Source organism: Phyllobates terribilis, unplaced genomic scaffold, assembly GCF_046119375.1.
Source record: "Phyllobates terribilis strain yellow unplaced genomic scaffold, ASM4611937v1 Scaffold_5__5_contigs__length_657084704, whole genome shotgun sequence".
Lineage (NCBI taxonomy): Eukaryota > Metazoa > Chordata > Amphibia > Anura > Dendrobatidae > Phyllobates > Phyllobates terribilis.
The window spans coordinates 262,191,753-262,209,337 of record NW_027362765.1 but is presented as its reverse complement, the minus strand read 5'-3'; the positions used below and the strand labels follow the sequence as shown (position 1 = coordinate 262,209,337).

The window sequence follows — 17,585 nt, the reverse complement described above, 5'->3', positions numbered from 1 at the left end:
ACTGTTGATTTAAAATAAAACTTTTGATGATTCTGTGATCACACCCCATTATATTAGCAATTTCAAGAGGGCTATATCCCTCTGTGAGACTTTTATCCATTTTTGACTTTTCAGAGTTTTAATAAAAGGTGTTGTATCCTTAGGCCGCCCCCTCTCTCCTTACACAAATACACATCACCTGATCTGCTTCATTCAATAAGCATTCAAATTTATACAGCTTGAAATTCAAAAAGCTGCATAAAAATGATGAAATGGTCAAAATACTCAATTGCCTAATAATTGTGCATGATAAATTGTACATAATACTGTTTTTTTCTACACATAGACACATATGGCATAAACCTCTTCTAAAAGAATATACCAAAACTATTATTTTAAAAGCTAATCATCTTTCAATATACATTTTTGGTTTTGTCAAGCCAGAAGGAAAAGTTCAGAAATACACATGTGTACTCATTACATTCATCTTCATACAAAATATACATATTTATACACATTATTTACTCGTGCACATTACACAAACATGTTTACATATACATGCATATATATATTTTACATAAATAAATATATATACAGTATGTACATACATAGGTGTGTGTAGATATACAGTCGGTACGGAAAGTATTCAGACCCCTTTAAATTTTTCACTCTTTGTTTTATTGCAGCCATTTGGTAAATTCTAAAAAGTTCATTTTTTTTCTCATTAAAGTACACTCTGCACCCCATCTTGACTGAAAAAAAACTGAAATATCACATGGTCATAAGTATTCAGACCCTTTGCTCAGTATTGAGTAGAAACACCCTTTGAGCTAGTACAGCCATGAGTCTTCTTGGGAATGATGCAACAAGTTTTTCACACCTGGATTTGGGGATTCTCTGCCATTCTTCCTTGCAGATCCTCTCCAGTTTCGTCAGGTTGGATGGAGAACGTTGGTGGACAGCCATTTTCAGGTCTCTCCAGAGATGCTCAATTGGGTTTAGGTCAGGGCTCTGGCTGGGCAAGTCAAGAATGGTCACAGAGTTGTTTCAAAGCCACTCCTTTGTTATTTTAGCTGTGTGCTTAGGGTCATTGTCTTGTTGGAAGGTGAACCTTCGGCCAAGTCTGAGGTCCAGAGCATTCTGGAAGAGGTTTTCATCCAGGATATCTCAGTACTTGGCTGCATTCATGTTTCCTTCAATTGCAACCAGTCGTCCTGTCCCTGCAGCTGAAAAACACCCCATAGTATGATGCTGCCACCAACATGTTTCACTGTTGGGATTGTATTGGGCAGGTGATGAGCAGTGCCTGTTTTTTTCCACATATACCGCTTAGAATTATCACCAAAAAGTTCTATCTTTGTCTCATCAGACCAGAGAATCTTATTTCTCATAGTCTGGGAGTCCTTTATGTGTTTTTGAGCAAACTCTATGAGGGCTTTCATATGTCTTGCACTGAGGAGAGGCTTCCGTCGGGCCACTCTGTCATAAAAGCCCGACTGGTAGAGGGCTGCAGTGATAGTTGACTTTGTGGAATTTTCTCCCATCTCCCTACTGCATCTCTGAAGCTCAGCCACAGTGATCTTGGGGTTCTTCTTTACTTCTCTCACCAAGGCTCTTCTCCCTCGGTTGCTCAGTTTGGCTGGACGCCCAGGTCTAGGAAGACTTCTGGTGGTCCCACACTTCTTCCATTTAAGGATTATGGAGGCCACTGTGCTCTTAGGAACCTTGAGTAATGCAGAAATTCTTTTGTAACCTTGGCCATATCTGTGCCTTGCCACAACTCTGTCTCTGAGCTCCTTGGGCAGTTCCTTTGAACTCATGATTCTCATTTGGTCTGACATGCACTATGACCTGTGAGGTCTTATATAGACAGGTTTGTGCCTTTCCAAATCAAGTCCTATCAGTTTAATTAAACACAGCTGGACTCCAATAAAGGAGTATAACCATTTCAAGGAGGATCACAAGGAAATGGACAGCATGTGACTTAAATATGAGTGTCTGAGCAAAGGGTCTGAATACTTATGACCATGTGATATTTCAGTTTTTCTTTTTTAATAAATTTGCAAAAATTTCTACATTTCTGTTTTTTTTCAGTCAAGATGGGGTGCAGAGTGTACTTTAATGACAAAAAAATGAACTTTTTAGAAGTTACCAAATGGCTGCAATGAAACAAAGAGTGAAAAATTTAAAGGGGTCTGAATACTTTCCGTACCCATTGTATATGTATATATATATATATATATATATATATATATATATATATATATATATATATATATATATATATATATATATATATATATGTGTGTGTGTGTTTATACATTTACACACCCCTCAATATTGAAATTGATTGCAGCATCAAGTAGGAATCATGAAAATCACAGGATCTATAGACATATTACAGAAATGCAAATGATAAAGGAATGTAACCAACATTTTTGAAACATTGCAATTTACCATACCATAATATAAACTCTAGGTGCAAAAATACTTTCACAGATTATCAAGATCCGCTGCTGGCAACTCCCTTCGCAATTGTCGACCAATGGCATCTCAGATGTGCTTGATGGGAGACAACTCTGGAGATACTGCCTGACATGGAAGCACATGTTGACTGCATATGCTGCTCGCAGTAGCACGGGTAATATACAATCTGGTGATGATGTCATTTTGAGAAATGGCTACTGGGACACTTTGGAGAAATTACCATACCACTAGTTCCATGACCTAGTCAATGTAATGTTGAGCTGCTAGTGTACCTAGACTGAAGATGAAAAGGGTCCAGCTACCGCACATTATGCCACCCCACACTATAATCCTGGAAGTAGGACCAATAATGTGTACCCTCCAGTAGGTCTTTCCATGGCATTGCAAACATGATCTCCAAACTAACCTCTGGCTAATATTACATCCAGGACAAATGCGGAACTCATTGCTAAAAAGGATATACCTCCATTGCCGTCTTTCTTTACACCAAGGTAGCCTTTGAGAGCAGTGGTATGAGATCAATGTAGAAACCTTAATGAGGAAATGCCACACTGGTCCTGCTCCTGGGATTATGGTTTGGGGTGGCATAATGTATGGTAGCCTCTAGTCTTCATTCCAGGTACACTAACAGCTCGGCGTTACATTGATTTGGTTATGGAACAGCCATTTCCCCAGAGTGTCTCATGAGCTATTTTTCAACTTGACAACATATGCCGCATGTTGCTCGTACTACTTTGAGCAGCCCGCATGGCCTAAACGTGTTACCATGGCCTGCAGCATTTCCGGACTTATCTTCCATCGAGCACACCTAGGACGTCATTAGTAAGCAACTGCAACTCGTATCTTGAAGATTTTAATATCCAAGTGCATTCAGTGTGGCAGAACATTCCACAGAAAACCATTAATAACCCAACTGATAGTAGCCAAGGTGTGCAAGTGTGTGCATTTCTCTGTGCCACACACACGCTCATAACCAATAATGATTAAAAGTAGTTATTTTACTTGCTTATATAGCACCATTAATTCCACAGCGCTTTACAGACATTATCAGCACTGTTCCCATTGGGGCTCACAATCTACATTCCTTATAAGTATGTCTTTGGAGTGTGGGAAGAAACCAACGCAAACACGGGGAGAACAAACAAAACTCCTTGCACATGTTGTCCTTGGCAGGAATTGAACCAAGGACCCCAGCGTTGCAAAGCAACCATGCTAACCACTGAGCCACCGTATTGCACCAAATCAAAATGTTTCGAAAAGTTTGTTTCCATTTTTTAATTATTTGCATATCATTAACATGTCGATCAATCCTGTAATTTTGGTAATTCATATACACACACATATACTAATCTCTTAGATTCTTCATGATCAGCAGGATAATGTAAATGCTCCCTACTATGTTCATTTTTATTAGTTGGTATATTGTGGCTGATTCTGGCAGTGTCCAGTCTTTCAGCAAGTTTCTTTGCTTTGTGCTTATACAGGGTCGACTTGTGTATACTATGTTCATTTATATGGATAGTGGCATTAATCTACAAAGCCAAAAATGATGGGTGAGAAGAATCTTTCACATATTACAGTTTTTATTTCATTGTTCATACATTAATTGTGTAGTAGGGCTGCTCTAATACAAAGTAAATTAGAAAACCTTAACTCAATTAGTATTCTGTAACTTCATACAGGAATAGTACAATAATCGTTACCTTTTATTGTAGGTCTCGAACTATTTTCACACTTGAATATAAGTGATAGAAGTTTGGATCTTGGTTACCTTGAAAGGTTTGTAAACTTTTTTTTATAGACATGACTGTCTTTCACTTTTCAAAATAATTATGGCAGTGATGAAGAACCTAAACTTTGGGCCAGATGGACTAATGTGGTTAATTTTCCAAACAATATAGTGAATAATAATGCCATGCACTTACTAAACAAGGTTGGTTTTACATCCTACAGATATAAAATAAAGAGGCAAATGAGAAAGTTTCCCTAAAATAATATTAAAGTTCACCATCACCACCAATTATAATGAACTTATTATATATAATGAATTAGCAAAGGTCACCAGTAACTCTGCGTAATATGTGTTTTACCCATTGTGCAGCATTTGCAGTTGCAGTTAAATAACACATTAACATTATTATGTAAGTTGATATGATTGGGGAAATAGTGTAGCACCCTGAGGATTCGGCTGCTACAGGAGTATTGCACCTCAACCCAGAGGTGTGATATTCCACTCCCGGGTAAGGATGGAGTGTGGAACTGAGCTCGGTAGGCTGCATGCACTACACACATCCCATTTCCGGGGAACAGGCCGACGGTACTCCCACTTAGAAATGTGCAGGTACGACCGAGTCTGTTCCTGGCTGGAGTGGGAGGGGGGTGGTACATCCCATGTAGTGTAGGGGCAGATAGGGGGAGCAGCCTGGGTAAAGATAGGAGCTCATTGGGTGCTGGTCACCTGAGCTCACACATAGAGGGTGTATATAAGGTGGGCACCAACTAAGATCAGGGTCAGATGCAGAGGATCAGATGCAGAGAGTCAGTCAGCTGCAGAGAACAAGTCAGGAGCAGAGGAGAGAAGAAAGACAAAGACCCAGAGTGAGAGAGGAGAAAAGAGAGAGACCCAGAGCACAGAAGAGAAGGACTCTGAGATCCCAACTAAAAGCACCGGGTGAAGAGTCGGCATCAGGGTACCGGAACCCAAGCTGGTGGGGGTAAAAACATTCCCCAGCCAGAGACCGGAGACCGTGGGCAGCGTTTGCCACGGTCACCCATCACATCCACCCCGAAGGCACACCACATGAAGGGTCAGGGAACCCAGGGCCAAGGGTGTCCCAACAGAAGGCCCGAGGGAGCTGGACCTAGGTGGATTACTGGTGGGGACGGCCAGAGAACGGGACAGAAAGAGAGCTCAGGGCCACGCTCCGGACTTGTTTGGGGGTTGGCTGGATCCAGGACCTGGTGGACGCAGCACGGCTCGGGTGGTCACTAGCAGCTGGAGTGACCAGTACAACTTCTGCAGTAAGTAAACACCCTTAACTGCACAACCCGACTCTGTCCTCACTGCCGTCTGCACTACACCACCACAACCCCCATCCTTTGCGCCTGTCCCCTCTGAGGCTATACCCCTCCCGTTGGGGGTTATCCCACCAATCTGCGCACCCACCATCAGCCTCAGCGGACCCTGCTGCAGCGGCGGCCACAGTGACCGCATCACAACGGGTGGCGTAGTCGACACAAAAGAACTCTTAATAACATCTGTAGGACTGCCACATAACACTGAGCTTGACGCCCTGGGCACGGGCCGGGTCACAGCCGCTCGGAGACTACAAACCCCCCCATCTGATCCGGTGCCGGGTATTCCCCTCAAAAAGGAATATGTCCCAGGGGGCGCGTCAACTTTGGCGTAGTCGGCAGGATTACGTGCCCGCAACACCCGGGTACTGCGTGCCTGAAGAAAAGTGCAAGTTTACCTCAGAAAGAAGTCTCCCGCCGGTTCCGGAGGGTCCACGCCATCGGACTCCATCACCAGTCGTTTCCCGCCGATTGTCCGCCATTTCCAACTTGTTCCCGCCATCTGCAGAGTTTCCCGCCACTGGGCGACGCTTCCCGCCAAAACCGCAGATTTCCCGCCTTGGAAGAGCAGCGGACGCCATTATGGGCGTGCCAAAGGAGGGCAGGAGGCCGCCTCCCATCGTGGGCCAGGACAGAAAATGGCGCCAAAAGTGGAAACCGCCCCCACCAACAGAGACTGTGATGCTGGAGGTGTCTGTCAGCGTGAAAGAACTACCCCTGGAGCTGACAGTCACCGAGTTGCCCCGGGACCGCCCTCGAAGTGGGAGGAGACGAAAGAAAAGAGCGAAAATGGGTGCCGCCTGGAGCAGTCTGGAGCGAGCGCACCCGGAGGCAGGAAGCCTGGAGAGGAGCAGCAGAAAAGCTCACCCGGAGATGTCCAGAGAGCAGAGCAGCACCGGCCCGCTGGCCAGGAGCCTGCTGGAAGAAGAGCAGAGCAGCACCGACCCGTTGGTCAGGAGCCTGCTGGACACCACGACCCCACTAGGCCTAGTGGAGGTCCTTGCACAGCTCCCCCGAGACCGGGAGTGTGCACAGACTGCCCTGGAGGGCCTCGCACGGAGGATGGCCCGGGTACAGCGCGAGATATTGGCGGAATGGAGCCGGGAGATGGCCCAGCAAGCTGAAACCAAGACGCAAGCTGAAACCAAGACCCGGAGCACGCCAGCCGAGATGAGGAAGGAGACCGCCTCTGAGGATGGCGCGGGAGGACCCAAGGCCGGAGACGGCGCCGAGGAGGGAGCCGAACGCATGGAGGCAGGTAAAGGGGACGCCTATACCCCAAGCCGTGACACCGCTTACCTGCCCCAGCTCCCCGTCGCAGAGCCCGAAAGTCCCCCTGCTGTGCCCGAAAACGCCATGTCACCGACGCAGACTAGGCCCCAACCGGAAGCCGCCGCCGCGACCCCTGTGACGTCACACGCCTCGACCCCGAGCGTGACCAAGCAGGAAGTACCACCAGCCTGGTCGCAAGGCCTAGTACCCCCGGGTGCCGCATCACCAACAGCGCCCCCTACCTCCGCGGAGCCTCCGGCCTGGTCGCAAGGCCAGGTAGCCCAGGGCGCCGCCGTCCTAACGGTACCCTTCACCTTCCAGGTGCCCCAGGCCTGGCCGCAAGGCCTGGGCAACCCGGGCGCCACCACCACCGCGCCCGCGCCCGTAAAACCAAGGGTGCCGCGTCTGGGAGAGGACTTGTTTGCCCAGCACACGTGGCCGGACGGGCAGCCTTTCATCTGGCCCCAGAAGTATTACGAACTGGAGCACCAGAGGAGGGTTGGGGCCATGTGTGCACCCCTGATTCCGGCTCCGAAGCCCGTAATAAGGATCTCGCCCCCGCTAGCGGAAGCACAGTTTGAGTGGGACCCCACCGGAGAAGATCTAATGGGGTTCACTCAGGAAACTAGGGCAGCTGCAGCAGAGCGTGCGGAGTGCTGCCGCCAACAGCTCGAGGAGTTTGCGAGGGAGCGGAGAGAGAGGCGGGTCCGGGAACAACAGGCCCAAATAAGGAGCGCCGAGCAAAAGAGGCGGACCAGGAGGGACCCCCGTGCAGCGCACAGTCCCCGTACCACCGGGACTGTAATCAAGTTTAACCAGCAGCACGGGTGGGGCTTCATCAGAGACAACAACACCCCCGGCGACGTCTTTGTCACGCGCAGAGACGTGGAGTCCCATCTGCCGGAGGGGCACAGAGGTCGTGACCTCTACATCGGAGACGAGGTCACCTTCACCCGGCACGAGTGTGCCAAAGGACCTTACGCCCTCCACGTACACCGCCTGACGGAGGAGGAGTTGCGGTGCGAGGAGGAGGAGCAAGAGGACCCGGATGGGTCTGAAGTAACAACCAGCTGTAAGCAAAGAGCAGGAGGAAGACGCCGTTGAGTGCGGCAGAGCAAGTGATGTAAATAGTTACCCGACCGGGTACCAAAGAAACTGTTGATACTTATATATAGTCCCCGTTGGGACCAGCTGAGTGAACTGTTTACCCGTTAACCCCTTAATCCCACAGGCTGAGGACTGTGAGCAGCCATTCCCTTCCCTCTACCTGGCCGAGGACTGAGAGCGGCCAACTTCCCCTGTATATAGTTGCGCTTCCTAAAGCGCCCCCTACCGGTTTTATAGGAAAACCAGTTTTTCTAAGAGACTGTCGCACTTTTCCCGGACACACGTTGCATAGTGTCCGGAGGAGGAACCTGAAACAAGAAACGACTACGAGAATGTTTATATGAAAAGTTTTATATATATAATGTTTTATATGTTTTATTATGTTTATATGAAAAAAAAATTTTTGTATGTTTTGGTGTTTTTGTCTTTACAGCCCGAGGACGTGCTGTGATTTACCAGGGGGGAATGTAGCACCCTGAGGATTCGGCTGCTACAGGAGTATTGCACCTCAACCCAGAGGTGTGATATTCCACTCCCGGGTAAGGATGGAGTGTGGAACTGAGCTCGGTAGGCTGCATGCACTACACACATCCCATTTCCGGGGAACAGGCCGACGGTACTCCCACTTAGAAATGTGCAGGTACGACCGAGTCTGTTCCTGGCTGGAGTGGGAGGGGGGTGGTACATCCCATGTAGTGTAGGGGCAGATAGGGGGAGCAGCCTGGGTAAAGATAGGAGCTCATTGGGTGCTGGTCACCTGAGCTCACACATAGAGGGTGTATATAAGGTGGGCACCAACTAAGATCAGGGTCAGATGCAGAGGATCAGATGCAGAGAGTCAGTCAGCTGCAGAGAACAAGTCAGGAGCAGAGGAGAGAAGAAAGACAAAGACCCAGAGTGAGAGAGGAGAAAAGAGAGAGACCCAGAGCACAGAAGAGAAGGACTCTGAGATCCCAACTAAAAGCACCGGGTGAAGAGTCGGCATCAGGGTACCGGAACCCAAGCTGGTGGGGGTAAAAACATTCCCCAGCCAGAGACCGGAGACCGTGGGCAGCGTTTGCCACGGTCACCCATCACATCCACCCCGAAGGCACACCACATGAAGGGTCAGGGAACCCAGGGCCAAGGGTGTCCCAACAGAAGGCCCGAGGGAGCTGGACCTAGGTGGATTACTGGTGGGGACGGCCAGAGAACGGGACAGAAAGAGAGCTCAGGGCCACGCTCCGGACTTGTTTGGGGGTTGGCTGGATCCAGGACCTGGTGGACGCAGCACGGCTCGGGTGGTCACTAGCAGCTGGAGTGACCAGTACAACTTCTGCAGTAAGTAAACACCCTTAACTGGACAACCCGACTCTGTCCTCACTGCCGTCTGCACTACACCACCACAACCCCCATCCTCTGCGCCTGTCCCCTCTGAGGCTATACCCCTCCCGTTGGGGGTTATCCCACCAATCTGCGCACCCACCATCAGCCTCAGCGGACCCTGCTGCAGCGGCGGCCACAGTGACCGCATCACAACGGGTGGCGTAGTCGACACAAAAGAACTCTTAATAACATCTGTAGGACTGCCACATAACACTGAGCTTGACGCCCTGGGCACGGGCCGGGTCACAGCCGCTCGGAGACTACAAACCCCCCCATCTGATCCGGTGCCGGGTATTCCCCTCAAAAAGGAATATGTCCCAGGGGGCGCGTCAATAGCATATGGTTTTTTTTAATTGAAAACACATTTTGGGGTTGCCACACTCTGAGCCCCCATCATTTAGCTTTTACCGATTGTGGCCTATAGTTTTCGGATGCTGCCACAACTCAGCAGCTCAGTTAAAACTATAGTTGGTACATATTACAGATTCACCTCCTATTCATTTGAATAAGTAGTGGATCTGAGGTACTCAGCTGCTGCCACAATAGAAATGACAAAGCTGTTGTTTTCCAGCAGCATCCGAGAACTTCACTCCACCGCTGGCACTGGTAACAGCTGATCGGCAGGGTTGTCAGGTGTCACACCACCACCAATCCTAAGAATAGGCAATTAATAAAAAAGTAGTGGCCAGACCTTTAATGAACTTTAATTTTTTTTCGTCCCACTAGAGGACTTCACAATATAATGTACGATTGCTTATATAAAGCCGCGGCCCCACTATCAGTATTCGGTCAGTATTTTTTCTCAGGAGTGGGAGCCAAAACCAGGTGAGGAGCAATCAGAGAAAAGGTGTAATAGAAACAACTCACCAATTCTGCATTTATCACCCACTCCTGGTTTTGGCTCCCACTCCTGAGAAAAATACTGACCAAATACTGATAGTGGCCTCATACTCAGTATACCAAAGCATTATTGCCTGTCAGTGATATACCTACAGGCAATCTATTACACTATGCCTCTGGCAACAAAGCAGGATATCGAAAAGGCAACAGAGGGAGCTTGGCTGATGCCTCCTTTGCCTAAAGTCACATAGCATAGAAGCTGTCAGTTAAGCACGAGGATTAGGCACTGGGGCAGGGAATAGAGCTGGAGTGACAGAGGCTTCAAGTCTATAATTGGTTATTCATCCTCATTTGTATATAAATTCTAACGCTGATTTTTGTAATTATCTATATAATAGCTATGGTGTTCTGCTTTTACATGCAGCCCTGTACGGAGGAGGTACGCTCAGAGAATGTCCAGTCGAGTGACAACAATTGCTTTTCAGGGAGATGACCTGCTAAAACAAATAAGCATAATTGGAGGAAACAGAACAGGAATCTTTATCCATCAAGTTACTCGGAAGTCAGCGGCTGATGAAATGTCCCTTACACCAGGAGTCCAGATCATGGCGGTATGTTACATTATTTACTGTGGGGCAATCAAAACTACCTTTCGAAAAAATTGTAATGAAAACATAAGTGGTGCCATGCATATGTAGCTTAATGGAAGGCATAAGACAATAGCTGACTGAGCAGATACTTTAAACCAGGGGTCCTCAAACTACGGCCCGCGGGCCACATGTGGCCCGCGTAGGACTTTTATCCGGCCCGCCGGGCTGTGGGCAGAGGAGAGCGGTGTCAGCGCCCGCCCTTCCCCCCGCTTTCTCAGAGCCCCGGCAGCTGGATACTTACCTCTCCCCGTGCCTCCGCAGATCCGCTGTCTTCCTGGTCTGCGCTCCCTGTGACGTCTCAGGTCAGAGGGCGCGGTGACGTCTCAACACCGCGCCCTCCCGAGTGCCGTCACAGGGAGCGCAGAGAGGGACAACGCCGGAGACGCTGGAATCCGGACCTGAGCAGCGGCAGCAGGCAAGGAGGGAGGTGAGTATTGGATTTTTTTTTTAATGTATGGAGGCATGGGACATAATATTAGGGGTGACATCCTGCATGTGGCATTATATGGGGGGGGGGGGTGACATCCTGAATGGGGCATTATATGGGGGGGTGACATCCTGAATGGGGCATTATATGGGGGGGGTGACATCCTGAATGGGGCATTATATGGGGGGGGTGACATCCTGAATGGGGCATTATATGGGGGGGTGACATGCTGCATGGGGCATTATATGGGGGGTGACATCCAGCATGGGGCATTATATGGGGGGGTGACATCCTGAATGGGGCATTATATGGGGGGTGACATGCTGCATGGGGCATTATATGGGGGGGTGACATGCTGCATGGGGCATTATATGGGGGTGACATCCAGCATGGGCCATTATATGGGGGGGTGACGTGCTGCATGGGGCATTATATGGGGGGGTGACATGCTGCATGGGGCATTATATGGGGGGTGACATCCATCATGGGGCATTATATGGGGGGGTGACGTGCTGCATGGGGCATTATAAAGACAGGGGAGTGATATCCTGCATGGGTCATTATATGGGGGGGGTGACATCCTGAATGGGGCATTATATGGGGGGGTGACATCCTGAATGGGGCATTATATGGGGGGGGTGACATGCTGCATGGGGCATTATATGGGGGGGTGACATCCTGAATGGGGCATTATATGGGGGGGTGACATGCTGCATGGGGCATTATATGGGGGGTGACATCCAGCATGGGGCATTATATGGGGGGGTGACATCCTGAATGGGGCATTATATGGGGGGGTGACATGCTGCATGGTGCATTATATGGGGGGTGACATCCAGCATGGGGCATTATATGGGGGGGTGACATCCTGAATGGGGCATTATATGGGGGGTGACATCCAGCATGGGGCATTATATGGGGGGGGTGACATCCTGAGTGGGGCATTATATGGGGGGGGGTGACATGCTGCATGGGGCATTATATGGGGGGTGACATCCAGCATGGGGCATTATATGGGGGGGTGACATCCTGAATTGGGCATTATAAAGACAGGGGAGTGATATCTTGCACGGGGCATTATATGGTGGGAGAAAGGGAAATCCTGCATGGGGCATTATAAGGGGGGAACAGCCTGCATAGGGCATTATAAGGGGGAAACAGCCTGCCTATTGAGGACCTATGCTGCCTATTGGGGACATTTACCTGCCTATTGGGGACATTTACTTGCCTATTGGGGATATTTACCTGCCTATTGGGGACCTATGTTGCCTATTTGGGACATTTACCTGCCTATTTGGGACATTTACCTGCCTATTGGGGACCTATGCTGCCTATTGGGAACATTTACCTGCATATTGGGGACCTATGCTGCCTATTGGGTACATTTACCTGCCTATTGGAGACCTATGCTGCCTATTGGGGATATTTACCTGCCTATTTGGGACATTTACCTGCCTATTTGGGACATTTACCTGCCTATTGGGGACCTATGCTGCCTTTTGGGTACATTTACCTGCCTATTGGGGACCTATGCTGCCTATTGGGTACATTTACCTGCCTATTGGAGACCTATGCTGCCTATTGGGGATATTTACCTGCCTATTGGGGACATTTACCTGCCTATTGAGGACCTATGCTGCCTATTGGGTACATTTACCTGCCTATTGAGGACGTATGCTGCCTATTGGGTACAGTTACCTACCTATTGAAATACCGGTTGATTTAACTTTACTTGTTCTTCATTTTAAATATTGTATTTGTTCCTGTATTGTTTTTTTTGCTACAAAATAAGATATGTGCAGTGTGCATAGGAATTTGTTCATAGTTTTTTTTTAAAAACTATATTCCGGCCCTCCAATGGTCTGAGGGACAGTGAACTGGCCCCCTGTTTAAAAAGTTTGAGGACCCCTGCTTTAAACTATTACCACACCGGTTACATGTAACTTTGCTACATTTCTAACTGTTTTCTAATATGCTATAGTAAAAAAAAGCGATTAATTGCTAAAATTTTGTGCAGAAGACTGATCAATGTTATTCTATGGGGCCATGCAGAGGTGTATCTAGGTCTTCTAGCCCCCGGGGCAAGAATTCAGTTTGGTGCCACCCCTCCCCAGCTCCTTCCCCAGCACATGCGATTTGCACACTAAGGCCAGGGCTCCACTATCAGTATTTGGTCAGTATTTTTTCTCAGTAGTGGGAGCCAAAACCAGGAGTGGGTCATAAATGCAGAATTGGTGACTTGTTTCTATTATACATTTTCTCTGATTATTCCTCATCTGGTTTGGCTCCCACTCCTGAGAAAAAATACTGACTGCATACTGACCAAATACTGATAGTGAGGCCGTGGCCTTAGTCACATGCCGACGAGCTGCTCTTCTTAATTCTATCTGAGAGAAGCAAGAAGAAAAGCTCGTTGTCACAAGACCATAAGTATGAAAATCGCATATGAGTGAAGTGGCCATGTGATAACTAATAGAACCTGCAAGCAGAGCTGAATCCTGACAGTGAGGATATTACACAATGTTAGGATTGGCTACAGGGCTTCATTTTATAATTAAAGATATCGTCCAGGTTTGAAATGAAAGTCTGCAGTCACTGTGTGTGACGGCAGGCCTCTGAATTCTCACAGCGCATGCACTGCATACTTTTAGGATTCTCGCTTTCCGTGGCAAAAGTGAATGGTCATGTCACCACAAGTATGTCACCACAAGTATGAGATTTGTATACTTCTGGCCACATTCCGACTACACGTGTCCTGCCTCGCTCAATTCATTTTCATTGAGTGAGACCACGCATGCCTAGTCAGCACGTGACTGCATTTATGCAAATCACCAGCACGAGAGAATCCTGACAGTGTGCAGTGTGCATTGTGAGAATTCAGAAATCTGTAGTCACATAGAATGACTGCAGATCCATCACAAACATGGACAACATCTTTAATGCTCCTAACATAAATAAAAATATAAAAATGTCAGCATCATAAAAAACATTTACATCCAGGTACCTTATAGATGACGTTGTCTCTGGAGTCGTTCTCTTTCTTTTCTTCCTCTTGTCCAGACTCCATGATGACTTTTCTCATCCACAGCTCGTCTCTGGAGACTTCCATCTTCTCCGGTCTTCTGCAGCACATCCCCACACGATGCCCTTAAAGACAGCAGTGGCATTATAATGCTCCTGAATAAAAATATCTGCCCTAGACTGATCCCCTGAATAACTAATTGCCCCTCACTATATTCCCTGCACAAAATATGACCCACACACTGTCCCACTTATGGTACATGCTCTCCACACTGCCCTCTCCTTTCCATACTGGGCCACCTCTTCACACTGTTCTCACACTGTGTACCCCCTATAGGGCCCAGTCTCTGTACTGTGCCCCCTCATCACACTCCCCCTCCTTAGCATACTGTTCTCTTCTGGCTGTAGACTTACACTGTGCCCCCATGCTATCCCCCACCCACTACTCAGTCTCTATTCTGTGCCCACTCACACTTTTCTTCCCCCATACTGTCTCCTCACACTATTCCCCTCAATAGTCTCCTTACACGTTTCCTCTACCTCCTCAGATTTCCTCCTCACACATCCCCCCAACTGCCCATACTGTGTCCACACACATCCCATCACCCTCACTTCCCATACTGTGTCCGCAGACATTTTCCCCCTCGCTACCAATAATGTGTCTGCACCCACCTCCCACAGATTAAACCTCTCCCCTTCACACTGAATAAATTCCCCCCTCCACACTAAATAAATATGCCCCCTACACAATGAATAAATATGCCCCCTGCACAATGAATAAATATGCACAATTAGTAAATATCCCCCCTGCACAATTAGTAAATAGCCCCCTGCAAAATTAATAAATAGCCCCCTGCAAAATTAATAAATCCCCCCTGCACAATTAATAAATAGCCCCCTGCACAATTAATAAATAGCCCCCCTGCACAATTAATAAATAGCCCCCCTGCACAATTAATATTTAACCCCCTGCACAATTGTTAATTATCCCCCCTGCACAATTAATACCCCCCTGCACAATTAATAATTAGCCCCCTGCACAATTAATAATTAGCCCCCTGCACAATTAATAATTAGCCCCCGTGCACAATTAATAGCCCCCTGCACAATTAATAATTTCCCCCTGCACAATTAATAATTATCCCCCCTGCACAATTAATAGCCCCCTGCACAATTAATAATTACTCCCCTTTCACAATTAATAATTAGCCCCCCTGCACAATTAATAGCCCCCTGCACAATTAATAATTACTCCCCTTTCACAATTAATAATTAGCCCCGTACACAATTAATAATTCCCCTTCCAGCACAATTAATAGCCCCCCCCCCCCCCTGGGCTGAATCTTTGGTGTCTTCAGCTCCATAGCCACAGGAGCACTTACTACCAGGGCTCTGCTCTCTCCTGTTGGCGCCGGCGAGTGACGATAGCAGCGTGATCACATTGCCTGATCACGCTTCTGACGTCGCTCTAAGCCGACAGTCAGAGCTTCAATTGTACTTGCGTCTGCAAGAAGCAAGTACAATCACTGGGAGCCGGCACGCCGCAGCTTGTCTGAGCAGGCTGTCAGCTTGACAGCACAGAGAAGGACCGAATCCCGGTTTGGGGGGCGGCAGAATGCAGCTGCCGGGGTGGACACCTCGGCTCGGCCCACCAGCGCCCCCCCCACTGCCTCTCCTGTGCCCCTCTAGATACGCCCCTGGGGCTATGCACATGTCAGATTTTTTCCTCAGACAGAGTCTGTCCAAATATAAATTCACAGTATGCACGATTTGCATCCGATATTTGGATTTTCAGGTCTATTCTATATTCTATTGTTTTAAGATCATCATTACAGTTTTATTTTTTCTAGCCTTAAAGTTATATCAAACAAATGAGTTAAAACAATCTTTTACCAAATGCCTTCCGTATGCTGCCATTATTTTTTCAGCCATTTTTTGGAGTGGAAAGGAGGGATGGGAGGTACTATAAGATTTTGTAAGATGCTATAATTTTAGAACCAATTTTTAAAATTTTAAAAAAATTTCAGAGATAACAGTTACCAGCATGATCATTTTCACCAAAATCCAACATCTTTTGTAATATGACAATTTATATTACCAAACGTAATCAAACAGCAGTAGAAAGTAATCGTAAATTTATTAAAGGGGTTGTTCACTACTTTTATATTGATGCCCTATCCGTAAAGTAAAAGTAGTGGACAACTTCTTTAAGGAATAAGAGAAACAAGGGTTAGTAAGGACATATTGTACCTACACCTTGAATTTCATGGTTTTATATTAAAATCTCCGCTACCTATTCCTCTAAAAGGTATGCACATATAAAAAAACACTAATGAAATATTACATTATCAAAATATACCTGTGGTCTACCTTCCATTTAAAATCCATCCACCCTTAGTTAGTCTTCTAGCCATATCAGCAATTTGGCATGTATTAGCTAAAAGTTAATGGACCAAGTCCTGTGTACTAAAATTACATCAACTCATTGAAGGGAATCTGTCACTAAGTACTCTTTACCTAATCTGAGAGAAGCAAAATGTAAGGGAATAGACTTTAATTCCAGATATGTAACACTTACAAAGCTGCTTGCTGTAGCTTTGATAAAATCACTTATATCAGAAGGAGATTATCACTAGATGACCAGTAAATTTGCTGCCATGTAGATCTCCATATTTATAAGCTCTGTATAACTCCACCCCCCACCACTGATTGGCAGCTTTCTGCCTATGCACAATGTACACAGAAAGCTGCCAATCAGTGGTGTGGGCGGGGTTATACATAGCTCAGCATTCAGAGAACTGGTAGATCTGTAGCAGATAAAATATTTTTTATTCAAAACTGATTAAACCAGGAAAGTAATCTATCACTGGAATCATTGTCTTTGCCCCTGCATCGTGCTGCTCTCAGATAATAAGAAAATATTCCCTTCAAAAAAATATAACCTATGCCATATAGAGATACCAACTAATTGTCAATAAGCAGGTTGCCAAATCAATAGTTAAATTGTCAAAAAAAACAAAGTTGACTATAACATACGCATTTTACGAATAGCCTATATACATTTTTAAATATTGCTTTCTACCCGTTAATTTGTATCATTTTGAAATACAGGTAGATTTTGATGTTATGAATCCTGCTTATAAGGTAGACCTAGAAGGCATGACATTTGAAGATGCCCACTGCACCCTCAATAGGGTAAATGGTTTCTGCAGCCTTTCTGTTCGATGCAACATGGACGGTAAGAGGACGTGTTTATCATTGTAGATTATATTGGAGCATTGCAGACACCCTTTCACACATAACATTTCATGTTTCATCATGTTCTGACCTGGAGTCAGATAGCTTGTGTAGTTGGATCTCTT

The 17,585-nt window shown here is 46.8% G+C and overlaps 1 protein-coding gene across 5 annotated transcripts in view; it reads left to right on the top strand.

Moving 5' to 3' along the window:
* Nucleotides 1-17,585, top strand: part of CARD14 (caspase recruitment domain family member 14) — a 160,442-nt gene that overhangs the window by 108,747 nt on the left and 34,110 nt on the right. For all 5 annotated transcript variants that reach the window (XM_073684112.1, XM_073684109.1, XM_073684111.1 and 2 more), the window contains 3 exons: nucleotides 4,182-4,245; nucleotides 10,550-10,736; nucleotides 17,335-17,461. In XM_073684112.1, the coding sequence (XP_073540213.1) occupies nucleotides 4,182-4,245; nucleotides 10,550-10,736; nucleotides 17,335-17,461 (378 nt within the window). The remainder of the gene's footprint in view (nucleotides 1-4,181; nucleotides 4,246-10,549; nucleotides 10,737-17,334; nucleotides 17,462-17,585) is intronic.